The sequence below is a fragment of the Zootoca vivipara genome, chromosome 4, assembly GCF_965207765.1.
Source record: "Zootoca vivipara chromosome 4, rZooViv2.hap1.1, whole genome shotgun sequence".
Lineage (NCBI taxonomy): Eukaryota > Metazoa > Chordata > Lepidosauria > Squamata > Lacertidae > Zootoca > Zootoca vivipara.
The window spans coordinates 38,467,903-38,487,441 of NC_142587.1; the positions used below are offsets into that span (position 1 = coordinate 38,467,903).

General features: G+C 42.2%; 1 protein-coding gene across 1 annotated transcript; it reads left to right on the forward strand.

Annotated features, from left to right (window-relative positions):
* The first annotated feature begins 918 nt into the window (after nt 1-918).
* ZRSR2 (zinc finger CCCH-type, RNA binding motif and serine/arginine rich 2) lies at nt 919-17,113 on the forward strand. Its single transcript, XM_035115987.3, has 11 exons — nt 919-996; nt 2,812-2,891; nt 3,236-3,320; nt 4,142-4,250; nt 4,890-4,976; nt 8,032-8,070; nt 9,455-9,570; nt 10,344-10,557; nt 12,482-12,537; nt 12,932-13,041; nt 16,323-17,113. The coding sequence occupies exons 1-11, from the start codon at nt 941-943 to the stop codon at nt 16,769-16,771; spliced, it is 1,401 nt and encodes a 466-aa protein (XP_034971878.1). The 5' UTR covers nt 919-940; the 3' UTR covers nt 16,772-17,113.
* Nucleotides 17,114-19,539: the final 2,426 nt, after the last annotated feature.

The following is a 19,539-nucleotide window of genomic DNA, read 5'->3' on the forward strand; positions in this document are numbered from 1 at the left end:
AAAACTGGGGGTGATGAGAGAGGCAGAGGACTCTGCTTCTGATCCCTGCCAGGATTTATAGTGAGAGGGTGCAGAAAGGCCTTCTCTGTGGTGGAAACACAGCTTTGGAATGATCTTACCCGAGATTTACATCAGCTGAATTTTTTATTTATTTATCTAGACATTGAGATGTTTAATCCTTAGTTGTAGAAGTTAGTGTTTTGATGATTAGCAATCCTAACAAAGTCTACTCAGAAGCCATATTGAATTGAATAGACAAATGGGGTTAGAATTATTATTTCATTTTTAGCTTGTGTGTTTTTTATTCATTTTAAATGTATTTTGCCTTACTGCTTCTTATATATGACCCTGAGCTCCTCTGGATTCATAAAAACCATAAATAAATTAATATTCCCAGTTGGAAGTGGTTTAGAACAACCCTGTAACACATTTCTTTGGGATTAGATCTCTTTTGCATGTTGGGGGCTAGTTATTTATTCTTTATTTACTCCCATTTTAATTCTACCCTTCCCCCTATGAGCTCAAGGCAGTATGCTTGCTTCTCCCACCCACCCTGTGAAGTAGGTTTGGCTGAGACATAGTGATTCGCCCAAGATCCCCCATTGATTTCTATAGACAATTCTAGTTCCACCCCGGGGAGAAGAGTGTAAAAAAGAAAAAGGAGTTTGCAAGCAAAAAACAGGAGATGGTCCACTTCCCTATGCCTTGCCTCTCTCATAATTCAAACCCCGCTTTTGCACTGTGCACTGGAAGTGAGTACAGGAAGCCCGTTCCAACCCCAGAGCAGTAGGAATTGACAGTAAATGTGGCGCTGTATAAGCCGACGCTTTCTACGTCTCTTAGCTGTTCAGACCATTCAGCTCCGGCAGCAAACCCGGAAGTGAGCGGATGTCACGTCCGGTGGTTCCTCGTCACGTGATTGCCTTAGAAACTGTGGAACATGGCGGCGCCCGTGTCTCCGCCGTTGGTGGCGGAAGAAGGGCCGGCGAAAGTGAGGTAAGGAGAGCTCTGCGGAGGGTCTGGTCCCCCTTATGGGGAGCTTTCCGCACGGAGGGGGGTCCGGAGGTGGCGCTCGCTCGCTCTTCCGCTCGCCTCAGCTCCTGGTTCCCACACGTGGCGCTTTCGGTGAGGAGGCAGCGCGCCACACAACCCTAACGACCCAAGCGTAAGCTGCGCTGCTTTAGGGGCTGCTCCTGCCTCTGGTAGTGGAAGGTTGAGCTGGGCTTCATAAGGGCGGGAAGGTTTCTGCAGGGGCAGCTGGGAAGCCTGACAGGCTGCGCGTGCCTCGGGTGCTGCTTAGCTCCGAATGGGTGGGATTAAAGGGCACCTGGGGGAAAGCCATGAGGCAGGCAGATGTCATTTGTTGTGATGCGAAGGAAGGAGGGGGCCCCCGCGGGGAACGTATAGGTAAGTGGTGAGCTTTGAAGCATCGCTGTGGCTTGAAGCGAATACAAAACCCTTAATGCTTAATGAAATTGCAAAATCGTTAAGCCTGTATAGAGAAAGGGTCACCGATGTGATACAAGAAAGTGAGAAAAATAAATTTCCCCTTTTATGTGTGGATGCCTTTTAGGCCTTTGGTATGCAATTAAAAAGACCCCTGAGACTATGCCAACTGTTGCAAACTGAATAGTAAATAATTGTTAAAGGAGTAATGTCTTCTTAAGGATTGGTACTGGGAAGTTTGGTACAGTGCACTTTAAAACAAAGTCATTGTACTTCTATAGTTGGTTGGGGAATTGCTGTTGAAACATTTCTTAGACTTGATCATTTGTATACATTTTGAACTAGAAATTTTACAGAACTGACAATCTGTGCCCAGTTTTTCTTTCTTTTGTTCATTATTCGTTTAGTATTTTCCTTTATTTCTTGGTTGGAATAATAAGCTTGCATTCTTTCTTTTTTCCAAAAAATGTTTTGTAGCAAAATATTAAAACAAGTAAATTTAAGTGGTTGCAATTCAGCTTAACATTAATGGCTGCAAACCTGTCAGCCTTTGACCTTTGAATAAATATGCATAGGATTTTACCATAAAAGAACCAGTTTACAGGGCAATCTCACACATGTCTTCACCAAAGTCCCACTGGGTTTGTTGTGATATACTTGTCAGTTTGCATTTCTTAGTGCAGAAAGTATTGATCTGATGTGTAGAGATCTTTCCTATTCTAATTAATTCAAGAGGGTTCTTGGGGCGTCTCTGTGTGAAAGAAAAAAGCAGGTGGTTCATGATGTTTGGGTTTTTCCTTCAGAGAAGCTGAGTACAGTTGACATAAATTCTTATCTCTTCTGTCGAGGTCATGCTGATTACAAAAATAGTCCAGAAGGAGCCTGGGTTTCATTTTCTCTTTCTATCTCTTTTCCTTCTGGTGTGGTGTTCTGTACATAGTATGTTTAGTGTTAAGGTTTAGACTTATAAGTTATTGTAAGTTTAAGTTAAGTCTGCTGCAACTGCATTTCTTATGGACTACATCCAATCCTGAATGTATTGGATTTGTGACCGTTATGCTCATTTGTCTTCAGTAGCAGTAAAGCTCTGCTGGATGAAATAATTGCTTCTGGTCTATTTTGGGGGAATCCTGCAACATGTTTAAGTTTTTACTCTGCTAACTATACATCGGAGTTCTGCTCTGGATCATATTGAGTAGAATTCCATGACAATACTATCGGAAAAAATGACATTTGTTTGTTGTTTTAATCCAATATGAAAACATTGTTATAAATGTTTGTATGTTCAGCATTTAGGAAATCCTAGTTGACTGTTAGCTGGCCAATTACTACAAAAACAAAGAAGAATCTTTTTTCCATTTTCAGCCACAAAAAGTACAGAGCACTTTTGAAGAAAGAGAAACGGAAGAAAAAGAGACAAGCACTAGCAAGATTGAGAGATTCAGGTAAAAGTTAAGTTGATGAATGGTACAGATTACTTGTGAAATATGAGGTAAATTTCAGCTCTCAGAAGATGGTTGCCATTGGTATTCAGAAGTGTTTAAAAATGTTTTAGATTGAAAATAATAAGTAATTGTTTTTCATTACTTGTCGACAATGCTGCAGCCTCTTCATCTGATTATAGGTTGGAAAGTGTAATTCATGACTGTGGCAATCTTGAGAACATAGGCTCTATGCATGCACCGATTACTGTCTTGGACCTTAGATTGTGTAGAATGCAGTGGCTTGCCTCATGGCAAGGGTAAGCTATCTTATATATTTAAAAAGAGGTACACTTTTTTCTCTTCAGAAAAAGGAGAGAAAGATGAACAGGTTTCTGAAAAGCTAGAAGATGACGACCTAGATGATGAAGAAAAACAACTCGAAGAGGAAAGGTAAATTAAAATTATATATAATTGGCAGCTCTACTCTATGCGTATTTAGGCCTACTTAGAATAAAGTTCCAGTGGCTGATATTCAATGAAATGTGATGGAACAAGAGGATGCCCCTATGATATATTAACATTGCTTAGCTAACTCAGCAAACCAAATGCAAAGGTGGTGGGCTGGATCCAGACTTTACTTCCACCGTCTTGTTGGCAGAGGTGGGGTGACTTTTGCCAATTCCATCCTCCCCTTCCAGCCCACTGCTGTTGTGCAAGTGAAATGTAAAGTTGCAGTGTTTAATTGCCTGTTTTAGGTCATAGTCCAAAAGTTTGAGGAATTACTCTGCTAAATAGTCTTGAGGCTGCAACCCTATGCATAGCTATCTAGGGTTAATCTCCATTGAACATAGTGCTTTAAATGGCAAGTAAACATGTATAAGTTAGCACTGTATGAATTGGAGCCTGTGCCCCCTAGCTCTTCTGAGGCCTTTCTTTAGATGTCCGTCTTTGAAGATTAGGTGAGCAACTACACAAGAGAAATCTCTGGAATTCTATCCCCAGGTTGCTTAGTCTGACACCATCATTATTACCTTTTAGACACCAGGCAATGTTTCCCCCTGGGTGCCTCCACTCTTATTAGTAATTTGCTTATATGGTTTAGCCATACTACTGCTACTTTACTGCTGTGCTTTTGCTTCTTTAAACAGTACTTACCGGTAATTTTAATATTACTATTTTAAATAGAAAGATGGAATTTTTTTTTTTTAGAAATAAAAAATAGTAAGATGATATTCAGTGATAACCCAGCATTCATCGAATTCTATTTGCAGGCAGAGGCTTCATGAGGAGTGGTTGCTGCGAGAAGAAAGGGCACAAGAAGCTTTTAAGATCAGGAAAGCAAAAGAAGAGGCAGCAAGAAAACGTCAAGAAGAGGAAGAGGTGCAGTATATGCTTTGACTACCCTTTTGGAGCAGACATTCTAAACATAAAAATAATTACTGAGGTCTTTATTAAAAACACACACACACACCAAAAAGCAATGGTTGTATGAGAGGACTTCTCTCTCCAGCCACCCACCACCTCCATCTGTCTCTGCTCTGGAAAACCCTGCAACCTGCTGGAGCAGGGTTGCTGGAGGAACTGCTGGGGGTGGGGGGGGGGTGAGAACCAATTCTGTCAGAGGTGACTTTTCCCTGGGAGATGGACAGTGTTAGATTTCACACCTTCATTTTACCTTTGACTAATTTTGGAAAACACAGCACTAAAGTATAGTGGTTACGGTTGGCTTATTTCTGGAAAAGTTTTCATTGATTGTTGGGAGGCTGATTTTAAAGGATGAGGGCAAAAAGTTGGACTTTTAAGGCTAGTTCAGTTCTGTGTTAACTGTAATCTGCAATGAAGGGGAAAAAAGGAAGTTTACACACATCTAATGACCTATGTTGCTTTCTTCAGTATCTCAGAAGAAGTAAATGGCAAATTAGTTTACATATAGTTCACTTATTGGTTAAACCAAATTTTATCTGTTCAGCCTTCCTGGAGATATTTAGCATAATGCCAGTCTGTGTTTGTTTTTTAAAGCAAAGAATAAAAGAAGAATGGGAGGAACAGCAAAGGAAAGAACAAGAGGAGGAGGACCGGAAAAAACAAGTGAAGAGAGAGAGAGAGGTGATTCCTGCTCTAGGAGGATAAAACACAGTGCATATCCTCTTACAGTAATAATAGGACTAAAAAAAAGAACAAAATGACATAGTGTTGGGACACGAGGGTTGAAAAGTTTTTCTTTCTGTGCTTCTGTATAATGTTGTAAATTGAACATGCTATGAATAAGTGAGGCTGCAATGCTATACCTGCTTACTGGGAGTAAACCTCATTGAATTCAAAAGGATTTACTTCTGAGTAGACATGTATAAGAAAGCACTGTAATTGTAGGTGCACCCTTCGTTATTCAGGGCAGTATATAAGTTGCTAATATTATTGCTGCAGTATCTTGCCTTATTCCCAAGGCTCCGGGCAAATGCTTGTTATTTTTCATTGTTTTTAAAAGGCACAGCAAACAGAAGGACAAAATAGAATCTCCCCTGAAATGTTCCATGAATGCTCCCAAATATTTTGTGCCCTTTGGCAGCCTGCTTCACTGCAGCTGGCAATTGTGATTACACTTCATGAGGGAGAAGGGACACAAACTCTCAGCAGCTATCAATACATTTGTCGGTAGCTGCCGCCAGGCTATCCTCCCCTACAGTTCTGCAACTGGCAGAGAGAATGGTTTCTTGTGACTGTTGGGCCAGTCCTCACACACAGAATTATTGTTGGGAGGTTCTGGGCACAAGCTATGAATTCTTATGTTTAACTGTAGTGTAATCTCTCTAAGAAACTGTAGCAAGTATACGTATACTAACTGTTTAAGAACTTAACTTCACAAGTAATTTTACTGCTGCGATTCCTTAACCATTTTTTCCACTCAAAGATGTTACAGCTCATCTTTACCTGACTCATTCATCAAGATGTATCTTTTTCTATAGCTTGCTGGGTGTGGGAAGGAACATAATATAATGCTTTCGGCTTCTTGTAGGTTAATTTGTTGAATGCCTTGCTCAGCATATAGAGAGCAAATGGTGATCTTAATCATGGAATTGTACAGTTCAAAGGCACCCTGAGGATCATCTAGTCCAACCCCTTGCAATGCAAGAATATGCAGCTGCCCCACATAGGGATCAAACCTGCAACCTTGGCATTATCAGCACCACGCTGTAACCAACGGAGCTATCCAGGCCCATGCTTTGCCTCTTATTATGTTGGGATTTAACTGGTCCAGAACAATAGCAAATGAGATTATGAAACTGTTTTAGTTGACCAGCAGTTTGTGTAATATATAGATAGCAACCTTGACTGAGTACTCCTCCTAGTATCTTTTGAAAGTAGATGAAATTGTGGGAAACTGTCCATTCCTTACTACTACAGCAAAAGTATGATGTTGAGGGAATTTGCCACTTTTAGCTTTGATGGAAGTAATAATTTTATTTGATTTTCAAAACTTATATCCCACTCTTCCTCCTAAGACCCCTGTCATTAATGTCACTACATAAATGACAAACATGTTATAGATATATACATATAGGCAGTACCAAGAACTAGAAACCATCCATCAGTTTCTTAAAAATCTAGGTGTTCCTCTACATAGAAAAAACTGGCAAAAAGGACGTCTTCAGTTGGTGCCTGTTGCTGAACAATGTTGCCACCAAAGTCCTAGGAGGAGCATGTTCTGTAGCTGGGGTGCTATTTCTAAAGATGTTCATTTACTGATTCATCAGCCCCCAAACTTTCTTTGATATGGGGAAAGGTGCTGCCTTAGATAACTGGGTGCCAAGCTGTTTAGGGCTTTCTACAGCAAGACTGGAACCTTGAATTGGGCTTGGCAGTTAATTGGTAGGCAATGCCGATCTTCAAATGATATTCTATGGTCCCTAGGCAGCATACCCAACAAGACTCTGGTGGCTGCATTTTGCACTAGCTATATCTTCTGAACCATCTTTCAGGGCTGCACCAAGTTGAGTGTGTTGCAGTAGTCTAAATGGGAGGCCATTGGAGCTTGAATCACAGTAACCAGACTACCCCTGTTGAGGAATATAGGCACTCTGTGCCACTGAAACTACTTCCAGACAAATTAGAATCCAGGAGTACACCCTGTCAGTGATCCTGACCTTTCAGATGGAATGCAACTCCATCCAGAACAGGCCACCTACCAAATCTGTGAACTCAGAAACCACAAGTCTATTGTACCTTCTCTTTGTGAGAATTCAGCTTCGGTTCATTAGCCCTTATCCAGCCCATTACAGCATCTAGACATTGAGAAACCAAGGGGGATGATGTACACTGGAAATCAGTGCAAGCTGAAAATTAAGCCAAAACAAGTGCATGTATGTCAGGGGAAAGGTATGATTGCTAAACTTGGGCAACTGGGTTCCTAAGGCACTCCTTTCTGTAGTCCAATAGAAAACCCAAAGCTGGTTAATAATTCTCCTTACTCTATTGGAAACTTCCTTTTTGCAGGCTGAACTGGTTTCAGTACGCTGGTACCCAGCTTGAATACATACTGGGGCACTGAACTCTGGTTACACAGATATCATAGGGACTCTGTCCCTCTCAAAGACACCACTGCATTGGTGGCAGCAGGTGGACCTGGGTATGTTTGACCTTCTGGACATCACTGAGAAAACTGTTTCAAAACCAGTTTCTAGGCACAATCTTCACAGCAGTCTTTGGCATGAAATCCTTCAGGAGAAAATTCCTTGTGATAAGAATTGGATGGTGAATCTGGGCCACTCAGCTCAAATAGAAGTTGAGAAAAGTCTTCAAAAGATGTATGGTTGTGCTAAATCACTTGCAGGACTGGGCTGCTGTCTTTATTTGCCTTGCAGATACTTGAAAATTGTACCAATATGGTAATATATTTTAACCTTCAGTTCTGTTTGCTCTTTAAGCATTTTGTGTCAAAATTTGGGAATTGTGTCAAGTAATTGGAGGAATTATTTAAATGTAACTAGAATGTTTTCTACATTTTTCTTTGGGCATTCTTCATAACATGGAAGCTTTTTCCAGTTTTATTTGACAAAACAAACAGAACATAATATAAAACATGAATATTATGGTCTTGACTGAAGAAACCAGATGATGTCTCCATTCAGGGTTTTCACTAGTCCTATGTTTGCACCATTTATAGGAAGCTGTGCAGAAGATGTTGGACCAGGCTGAAAGTCAGGTATGTTTAGAGCTGTTGAAAATGGATCACCGAAACTAGAATTCTGAGCTGCTCTTCTTTCTGGAGAACAATGGCAGCTTGTTCTTTCATATGGGTTATGTAATTAGCTTGGATCGCACCATACATCTCTCTTTAACGGAGCAAACTTGTCACAGTGGCCTGGGTGGGATACTTCAGAGTAACGACTCTACACAGCTCTGCATTTTATCCTTTTATTGGTGCTGTGTATTTACAGTACTCAAGGCAATGTTATTTACAGATAGTGTGACATGTTGTCAGTCTTCCTCAGTACCTCCGAATGGAGGTTGGCGCGTTTTTCTCCAGCAAAGAAGCTTGGGGAGACCCAGCCTCTTCCCATGACGTTTCTTGCGCAATTCCGGGGTGGGCGGGATCGGCCTTCCCCCCTTGCTCCCCCCTTCCTGTCCCACCTTGGGCAGTGGCTCCGCTACCTTGCCTGAGCCTCGGACACCACTTCCTGCTTCTCCACTTGAGGCGGAACTCTCCCTGCTTTCCCCAGCGCTCGGGGATGGGCTGGAGCTCAAGATGGGAGGGACCTCCCGGTATCCCCTGTCCCTCACAAAACTATTCCTGAGATAGGATCCCTGCAGCTTGCTATGAATTTTGCCAAGAAGAACTAGACTGTGTGGACCTCATCCTGTTTCAAAAAGATGCTTATTTTCTTAAGAATATGTGCTCAAAATCAACATGGAGCTGTTCAGTATCAGTCATTCAGAGATTCAATGCACTCCTGATATATAATTTTTTTAAGCTGATGGACCATGAAGATGCTCATAAATTTGCTGATGTGACTGAATTAGATTCCTGTGCTTTAAAGCCTCCCTGAAGGTCAGAGGACAGGGATTCTACAGGTTCTAACGGTACAGAAAAGGTGTCATTCTCTTTGGAAAGAGAATTGCCTTCTGCAGTGTATTAGTGCAGTGCCCAGAAGTATTTTAGCACTCTGCATACACTCAACAGGACTTACACTTGGGCTACAATTCTATGCTTGATTTCCTGGGAGCAAGTCCTGTTGAATTTAGTGGGATGTACAAGGCCTGTTGAAGCTTACTGGGATGCATAACAAAAATTGTTCAGTATATTCAGTGTACAAGTATGCAAAGTTTCACACTTCTAAGGCAAAGTGTATGTTTTTAGGGTTTAAACCTCTCCAGTCTTTTCTTTGGTCTAGTTTTCAATATTTAAAGTAGACTTTAGTATTTCCCTAAACTGTTCAGTGGCATTACATTTCAGTGGTAAAATTGTTTCTCCCCACCATCTTGCAATTATAATCACTCCTATTTTCATAGAAAAATTGAATTTATTCATGACCAGTCTTCAGTTTGTTAACATATATAATGTTCTTGTTTTCTATAAAAAAATCCAGGTAGAAAATGGAACCACCTGGCATAATCCAGAGCCCCCAGAGAATATGGGACGTGAGAAAGATTGTGCCAATTGCCCGTTCTATATAAAAACTGGAGCTTGCAAATTTGGAGACAGGTAATTCAATTCTATATGGACCTTTTAAAAATATGGCTTGCATTTTATTTTGCTGGGGGCAGGGAATCTACAGATGCATTACTGTTTCAATACATCAGTTTAGCTCTCATTTTCACACTCTGAAAGGGAGATTTCTGCTTTTTCATGTTCAAAAGCCTGTGAATGAAGGGGAAAATGTAGGATCTAAGTTGCTGTTTCTTGAACTGTTCCATTTTAAACGAAAGATCTAAATAACTGCTACTGCTGCTTGTATTAAAGTTCTAGTTTTTAATTTCCTCCCACTGCATATTAGGCCCATAAAAATTAGGAAAGAAGGACCGGCATAGCTAAAAGAATAAATGATGGATGGGACAGAACTGAACCTCCTAAATGTCTGAAGTTAATTATAGCTGTTGGAGAACTAAAAGCTATGTTGGTGCTTGTGTTTTTAGCTTCACTGCAAATGCAACCTAGATTCTGAAATTGAGAATCTGCATTCAAGGCCAGATTGAGATTTTGGCAAAAGGGAGGTCTATCCACCTAGGTAATTCAGACCAAAGTATGCCTCTGGCAGAAATGGTGATTCCAGAAAGCCCAAATGCTCACTGCAGGACCAGACACCTGATCCCCATGCTAGCTAACTAGACCTGGGCGGGATGTTACTTTCACAAGTCACAACTGAGACATCAAAACAGAAAACTGCAAGCTAGTGTCAGTGAATTTGTCTACAACTTATCCAGCTTTGTACTGAATTCTTTGCTATCTTTCTTTTTCTTTCTTTCTTTAAATTTAAGATGTTCGCGGAGGCATAACCATCCAACCTCTAGTCAGACACTCCTTATTAGGGGTATGTTTTTTACTTTTGGGATGGAGCAGTGTAAAAGAGATGACTATGACACAGATGCAAGCCTGGAGTACAGTGAGGAAGAAATGCACCAACAGTTCCTAGATTTCTATGAAGATGTACTTCCTGAATTCAGGAATGTGGGAAAGGTTATTCAGTTCAAGGTAAAACGCAAAATATTGTTTTGCTATTCCCTAATTGCAGGTTAAGATCCAATGTAATATGTTAATGCAAGAAATTTGCGAGCTGATGTTGGGCAAGTGGTAACCCGCAAGCTTGAGGTATCACCAAGTATCATAGTGGTCGTGCTTGGGGTCACACAACAGCTTTTGCAAGCACAAGACACTCACTGTAACTCTTGTGCTACACCAGAACAAGGCTTATGCTAGGAGAATGATTGTTGTGTGAATGGGCTGCCACATTTGGATATCATCCTAGGCATTCCTAATTTCCCTTCATATGCAGATGTGGAGAGTAAAAAAATAGGGAGGAAGCAGTTAGATCAGGATCTCTACCATGAAATACTTGGTGTGTTTGTGTGTTCAGTGGGGGTGGGGTCAGAATAAGTCCCTGCTACTTAGCCTCTTAATTCCTTAGTTTTTCACACATGGCTTTTCCATTTTGGCTTCATTGTTGTTAAATAAATCGTGACATGGTGTAATATGTCATGTGTTGTTATTAATCCGAGATTGCATTCAAAGAGGGTGTACTTTTCTTTTTCCCATGACAGTATAACCCATTAAAGAAAAAGCTCTGTTTTCATCCAGAGGGAGTTAGTTTAATAGGAAGGACGGTGAAGGTGGGGATGTAGAACAAGGCTTTATAGCAGGGGTCCCCAAACTACGGCCCCCGGGCCGGATGCGGCCCAATCGGCCTCCCAATCCGGCCCGCGACGACGCCCGCTGCCGCCGCCCGCTCTTGCGGCGCGGCGACGATCTAAAAAATCGGCAAAAAATCGCCGAAAATCCTTTGTGCGCATGCGTATGGGCCTCTCCCGACCCAGAAGAGGTCATTTCCGATGCACTTCCGGGTCGGGGGAGGCCAATACGCATGCGCACAAGCGATTTTCGGCGATTTTTTCCCCCGCACGGGCGCGTGTGCGCATGCGCATGGGCACGCACTCCCCCGCCCTCCGGCCCGCTGCGCGCGCACTCCCCTGCCCTCCGGCCCGCCACGCAGTCGGCGCGGCGGGCACCGGCCCACTGCGCGGTAAGTCTGGGGACCCCTGCTTTATAGGAATGTTCATATAGGTTGCTGGTTTGGAATAGTACTTTCAAGACTCGAACAGTAACACTTCTTCCTTTGCGTTATGCGAGAGCTGTTTTGGAATGTGCAGTTGATGAATCACAGGCAGTGTTAAATATTTATAGCAATCGTAGTTCATGAATTTCACTTACACAGCACATTGTTCTTCAGGAAGATGGGCCTAATGCAGTGTGGCTTAGCCACACTGTGTGCCAGTTATTTATGTCAAAAATTTAGCTGAATCCTGAAGTGTGTGTTGGTTAGACAGAAGAGCTAGGTATCAGTTTTTGATAGAATAAAAGAGATTGCACTTGTGTGCGGGTTTTTTTTAATGAAACTAAAACAAGTAAGACATAACAACAACAAAAAACACCATATTCTCTGCTCTCCTACCTCCCTAGCCCTCAGTGGTATAGTTAGATTACAAATCCATTAAGAATTATTGTGCTTATCAGTTTTGTTTCGTTGTGCAACTTGGAATAATCAGAAGGAGTTCGGGTGTTTTGTTTACCCACTCCAGTGGAGATAAAGATCCATCAGCTTGCTGCCATGATGCGATTTGATGTTCATATATCAATGTTATGATGGCCATCTGTCATAGGATGGGTGATAATCTGACTGTCCTGTGATTGTTATTAATACATGAAATAAAAGGCCACCAAACCATGAAAGAAAGTGCATTTTGTGTGCTGTGATTAAATAAGGTATCTTGTAAACCATTCAACTAAAGCAGCTGTGTAAGGATACAAATAAACTGTGCTTCCAAATTTAAATTAGAAATGTTACCTTAAATTAATGCTCCATATCCTGCCTGAATTAAGTTTTAACCTGCTTTTGATATAGGTCAGCTGCAACTTTGAACCTCATCTTCGAGGAAATGTTTATGTTCAGTACCAAACGTAAGTATTTAAAATTTAGCAGTTGGTAAACTGAATGAGAAATCATAAGGAAGGCTTATGTGGTATGGGTGGGTATACAGTGGTACCTCTACTTACGAATTTAATGCGTTCCGAACGCACATTTGTAAGTCGAAAAAAATTGTAAGTCGAATCCCATAGGAATGCATTGGGAGAAAAAATTCGTAAGTAGACGCAACCCTATCTAAACCGCATCCAAGATGGCGGACGGAGCTCCATTCGTAAGTAGAGTTATTCGTAAGTAGAGGTACCACTGTACTGGTAAAGCTCTTTCCCAGTAAAAATGGCTAATTCTCCCATGTTGATGCAATATCACTTGATTGACTTGTATTGCTTTTATGAGGTTCTAATAATATATATTTTTTTACTTTTAAAGAGAACAAGAATGCCAGCAAGCTTTTGCTTTATTCAATGGTCGGTGGTATGCAGGTCGGCAGCTTCAATGTGAATTTTCTCCAGTAACAAGGTGGAAAACAGCTATTTGTGGTAAGTCAGTGAAAACCTCCAGCTCTAATAGCTGGTGTCTTTCAATCTAAACATCTTTCATGTTACTGAATTATACATAAATTATAATTTTAAAGTGAATGCAACTGATAGTATCTTATTTGAAAGACCCTGTTCTGCATCAAGTAATAAATAAATTTCCACACCTTTGAGTGCTTAAAGTATTCGAACCCACCATGCTACATCTTGGCATCACAGGATCAAGCATTTCCTATATTCAAAAAGACAATTGTGAAACAGGGATTTGTGCATATATACCGTGTTTCCCCTTTTTTAAGACACTGTCTTATAACTTTTTTCCTCAAAAAACCACAGGGTGGCTTATTTTCAGTGGGATGTCTTATTTTTATTGCGTCAGTATGGTATGGTACAGCAATTTGCGTGCTGAACAGGCGGTGGAGAACTCAGCTGAGAGGCACATTTCCCCCTGTGCCTGTCGCTGATTCGCTGGCCCCCTGAGCACGCAGGAGGGGCTGAGGAGGCAACAGGAACGGGGCATCTTAAGCCTATCCAGCACTGTGGGAGGCAACTGAACAGGAGAGAGGGTGGCACTGTAAGAAGGACTCAAGAACGTGGCCTCATATGGTACCAGATAATAACTCTGATCCATCTTGCTGAGGATTGACTGCACTGGGTGGTGGAGGCTCGCTAGGGTTTCATGCAGGACCTTCGCAGAGCTACTGGTACCTGGAGATGCTGGGGTCCTTCTGCATGCAGGACAGATGTTCTGCCAGTGAGCCACCACCCTTCACCAAAGGGACTGGCTGAGGTTGACTCACTGGAGCTGCTCTCCTGGTTCCAGGGTTTAAGGGCCAGAAGTATAAAGCAGCACCCTATGTTTCTGAGGAGAGAGAAGGAGGGAGGAAGGAAGGAAGGAAAGAAGAAAAGAGGGAGCAGGAGGGAGAGAGGAAGGAAAGAGGGGAGAGAAAGAAGAGTAGGAAAGAAGGAAGGGAATAAAGAAGGAAAGAAAAAGAAAGATTGAGAGAAGACAGAAAGGGAGAAAGAAGGAAGGAGAGGGAAAGAAAGAATAAGAATGAGGGAGAGGAAGAAAGCTGGGAAGGACAGAAGGAAGGAAGGAAGGAAGGAAGGAAGGAAGGAAAAGAGGGAGCAGGAGGGAGAGAGGAAGGAAAGAGGGGAGAGAAAGAAGAGTACGAAAGAAGGGAGAGGAGCGTAAAGCCTCCTCAGAGTTGCGCGCTCGCGAGGAGCCGCAGCAGCAGGAGGAGCCGCGTCAGGAGGAAGAGGAGCCGAGGCAGGAGGAGGAGGCTTCCCGGGTCGGTGCCTGGCAGCGCCGCGTGGAGAGTCCCGAGCCTCTGGGACGCAGCAGTGTTCTGTAGCACTTTGAATCCTCCTCCTCCTGCCGTGGCTTGGGGCGCTCCACACGGTGCTGCTGGGTGCTTTGTCTGTGCTTCAGCAGCAGCAGCAGCCGTTTCCAGGCGCCGAGCCATGGCAGGAGGAGGAGGATTCAAAGTGCTACAGAACACTGCTGTGTCCCAGAGGCTCGGGACTCTCAGCGCGGCGCTGCCGGGCGCAGACCTGGCAAGCCGCCTCCTCCTCCTGCCATGGCTCGGGGTGCTCCATGCAGCGCTGCTACGGCTGCCTTTCTACCCCCCCCCAGGCCCCAGCTGTTTGTCGGCGCAAGGTCCTGCTGCTGGGTCCCGCTGGCTGGGGCGCTTGGTGGTCTCGTTCTGTGTGGCGCTGCAGCAGCAGCAGTAGCCAGTTCCGGGCACCAACCCGGCAGTCCTCTTCCTCCTCCTGCCGTGGCCAGCATGCTGGGTTCCGCTGGCTCGGTGTATGGCTTATTTTCGGGGTATGGCTTATATCCCGCAAATGTGTAAAAATCCAACTACGGCTTATAAAATGACGTCTTAAAAGGGGGGAAGCACGGTATATACACTAGGGTGATGACTTTTTCTTTTTTCCCCTCAAAAATTATTTCCTGTAGCACAAATGGATGAACTTTTGCCTATTAATGACTAAAATGAGGTATATTCCATTGAAATATTTAAAAAGGTTACGCACAAACAGTTTTTAATTTTTTTGTATGCCATTTTACCATTTCATAAAATTGTATTAACAATTCTATATATATATATATATATATATATATATATATATATATATATATATATATATATTTCGTATCAAATTTGGACACAACACCACATTCCACAATGGGGAGTGTTCTTAGCAACATAGGGTATACAAATGTCACACCTGTGCAAAGTAAAAGCCCCCTTTTGGGACCTCAAAACTCAGCCAGCAGACCCTGCCGGGCATGCTGGGAAAAGAACCTACAGGAGAGGTAGCAAAACATCGTCCTCTAGAGGTGTCTATACTGTTACTGCAGCTAAAAAAAAGCTTCCTTGTGTGTTTGATGACCCTATATAATGTTGTATATATGTGACTCTAAAGCTTGGGTTTAATTTTATATCTGCTTACAGTGACTTCAAAAATGGTCAAAAAACTGATAATTTTTTTAAATCACTTTGTGTGTGAGGTTTTTTTAATCAAATCTCTTTGAAAGTAAGATTTTATCTAATATTTAACGAAAGCTCATCAAATTATGATACAGGAAAATGAGGTTGTAAAAAAGTCATCACCCTAATATACACCACACAAGACACAAGATAGCACCTATGAGAGATGATGCCAGGGCCCAGCAGTAGCAGCTATTTCTGAGTCGGTGCATTTGCTAGAGCTACTGGCTTCTGAGCCCTGAATATGGTTCAGTGATACCTCTGGTAGGGATGCCTGGGCCACACTGAGCTGTCTGATACAAGTTGATGTGCCTTCCGCTTGACTGCCATGTGGTTAGAAAGAAACAGATATTGCAGTTGCTAGTATACACCTAAAAGTGAACAAGATCATACATGACTCTGATTCAAACTTGCCTATATGTTGGGCAAATTGCCTTTACTCAAAACACTTGCTTTTTATCCATGTGATATCAAGATAAGGGGCAATATCTAGCTGTGACTTCCAGCTTAGGCAACAGACAAATGGGGTTTGCTCTTCCTCTCCTGCACCACCTTAAAATCTGCAACGGGAACAGAATCCAACTGGGTCTCTTCAAACGCAACATTGATTTCCTAGAGTTATTAAAACGAGACATGACCCACCCCTTTCACCCATACATCTGTGATAAGAAAAATCATGCAGATAAAAATAGACATAGAAGTGTCCACTGAGTCTGTTTAGCTTTCAAAGGTTATAATTACGGTTGTCTTCAGACTTTGATAATGAGTTTCAAAATTGGTTTTCAGGTTTGTTTGAAAGGCAAAAGTGTCCAAGAGGGAAGCATTGCAACTTTCTTCATGTGTTCAGAAATCCAAACAATGAGTTCTGGGAGGCCAACAGAGATATTTACAATACCTCGGAATGGACCAAAGAGCCAAGTAAATATTCAGAAAGGAGAAACAGAGCGGGATACCATGAAAACTATTATAGGAGGTCAAGAAGAAGAAGTAGTCTAAGTCCAGATCACGCTTACAGCAAAAGAAACGGAGACTCTGAAAGGGAAAAGAGTTATCACAAACATAAGAAAAGACAATTTCCTGAGAGGTCACGAAGTCGTGGAAGGCGACGGTCACGTAGTAAGAAGAAAAGAGGCCGGAGTCGTAATAGGAGCCCGACACGTAGCCGTAGCAGAAGTTCCTCTCGGTCGAGAAGTAGAGGTAGAAAACGATCCAGCAGCAGAGGTAGAAATAGTTGAATTTGTTGCTGAACTACTTTTAAAGATACTTGTGGATATAAAAATTTGGTGCTTACCAGAGCTGTTGCATACTAGAGACCTGCCTGTGCCCTAGAAATAAAGCTCATGTGGGCTATATTTTTTGCAATGATTATTTAAGGGTGAGAATACATCTCACAATCTTCAAAACTTGTTTACCCAATTATTTGCTATTCTGTCATGGAAGTCTGGTGTTCTTTATAAATCCCCCACTCATTCTAATGTAAAAAGTGTACCATAGTTAAGCAATTGTGCCAAGGTTCTATCTATCTTTCTGTTTAGAGATTTGTAAATAAATTCAGTGTGTGATTTTGTTTCTTAAAATGGCAAAATAACTTTTTGGTGGATAGGATACAAAAAGCCCTTTTTAAGAATTATTTAGAACTGTTAGGGCTAAGGTGGGGACAAAACAAACAAGGCATGGTTCTTACTCTGCAGCTATCTTCCTTTGTTTGCATGTGAAATGTTTTGGTACACCAATTTAGGGAGTAGTTCAAAACAAGCAACTTGTCTAATGTGTTTTGGTCTGAATAAAAGTGGAAAGCACCAGAGCACACAATAAAACACATGTATACATAATCACATCTTTCTGGATCAGCACAACATACTCCAAAGTGTAGAATACAGCTCTTATTTCAGGGGGTATTGCTAGGAACAAATTAGCTGCTATGTGTGGGTGGAGTCAAGAGGCTGTGTTTTTTTCCCTTGTTTGTAAGTATAGGACAAGTTAGTATTACTGGCCTCTGAAGGCGTGCTTGCTGTTTTGATAATGGAATACAGATCTAAAGCACCAATGTGCATCCTCTTATATATCAGAATTGGGAAATGGGTTGCGCAGTTTTAGCCCCGCTTCAGACATCTATTCTTAGCCATATATTTCTTGTAGTTTGCAGGATCCACCTGAGACTCTTTTTTACGATCCCGAGTCATGCACCATCCAGATTAAAACACAGCTCTCAGGTGTTTTACTGCAAGTGGTATTCTAATGCACTAACTTTAGCAACCTAGCAGTTCGAAAGCACGTCAAAGTGCAAGTAGATAAATAGGAACCACTACAGCGGGAAGGTAAACGGCGTTTCCGTGTGCTGCTCTGATTTGCCAGAAGCGGCTTTGTCATGCTGGCCACATGACCTGGAAGCTATACGCCGGCTCCCTCGGCCAATAATGCGAGATGAGCGCGCAACTCCAGTCGGTCACGACTGGACCTAATGGTCAGGGGTCCCTTTACCTTTACCTAACTTTAGCAAACAGCTGCGAGCAAACATTCTCTTTTTGGAATGCGGGTTTCTAGAGGTTCAGCCAGGGGTAAAAAATATTAGGTTGAGGGGAGCTTATGTGAAAGTTATTGAAAGCTGTTTGCCTAGAAGCATTATTCATGGTTTTCTGGTGCCTGGAACATACTGCCAAAGGGATTTACATAAGCCCTATTCAGCTGTCTTATGTCATTACAATTCCAAAAGGGCAGAAAGCAGGAATGCGCTTCCTACTTCTGCTCCTTCCATCACCACACATTTGGCAGTGGGGAGCTGCTTTAAGGTAAGTTATTTGTGCAAGTTACAGACATAAATGTATGCAGAGTTCACATACAGCAGTCACCCAAACTACATGAAAGATGTATAGACAGGGCCAGGAACTGAAATCCTGCTCCATAGCAGGCAACCAAGAACTGCCACAAACAGAGAAACTAGACATTGTGGTTAGGGATATGGCTTCAACAAGCTGCTCAGCTTACCTCCCTCTCTCCGTGAACAATTTGCATAAAGTAGTAAAAGTGAATTACACAGTGGAATAATTTACTCTCGTCTCGCAATCTAGACTTTGTTTTTAGAAAACACCCACATCTTTGCCTTGGAGGTAAATATATACCACTGTGAAACATTCACAGTCAACTTCAAGCCCTGTAGTTCTTTAAAAACAAAACAAAAACCTAAATTTCTAAAGAGAGTTATTTTGGCAGGCTACCTACCCATCGGTGTTTGAAATTCCCATTGTTCTAGGCACATTTGTGATGGAATTTCATTAGCGTGAGCAGTTTCTGAGCTCTGGGTGCAGCACTGTGCCTAAGATTTCAGATTACGGCAAAACCAGAGTGGAAGGAAAGGAGGACCTTTCTCTGCCTCCACACTTCCAGCCACTCTCTGAAGACTAGAGAAGAGACCCTCTTAAGAATATTAGTGGGGTGAGCAGGGGAAGGACTTGACCAGGCATCCCCAAACTGCGGCCCTCCAGATGTTTTGGCCTACAACTCCCATGATCCCTAGCTAACAGGACCAGTGGTCGGGGAAGATGGGAATTGTAGTCCAAAACATCTGGAGGGCCGAAGTTTGGGGATGCCTGGACTAGACCATGTGAAAAATGGAACATAATATCTTAGCTGCAGTTCATTCATTTTTCAGTTTTGTATTCTTGTTATAAAAAGCGTGCCTAGGCATTCTGTTGTTGCACCCATAACCTAGGTATAAGGTGCCATTGAGCTAGCTTTCATATCTCCGTTCCTAATACTGCTACCATGAACTTTCAGTTGATAATGTCTATTTCCAAAGGCCAGAAAACAAAACCAGGAATAATAGCCTGTCAATACATTTGTTTTGAATGGAAAGGTTAACATCTAGACACTGATTTTCTTCAGCAAGTGAGATAAACCTAAATGGAACTGAGGAGATCAATTGTTGATGCCTGTAAATTACAACAGAGCAGGGTAGCCAACATAGTGCCCTTGGGATGTTACTGGACTACAACTCCCATCATCC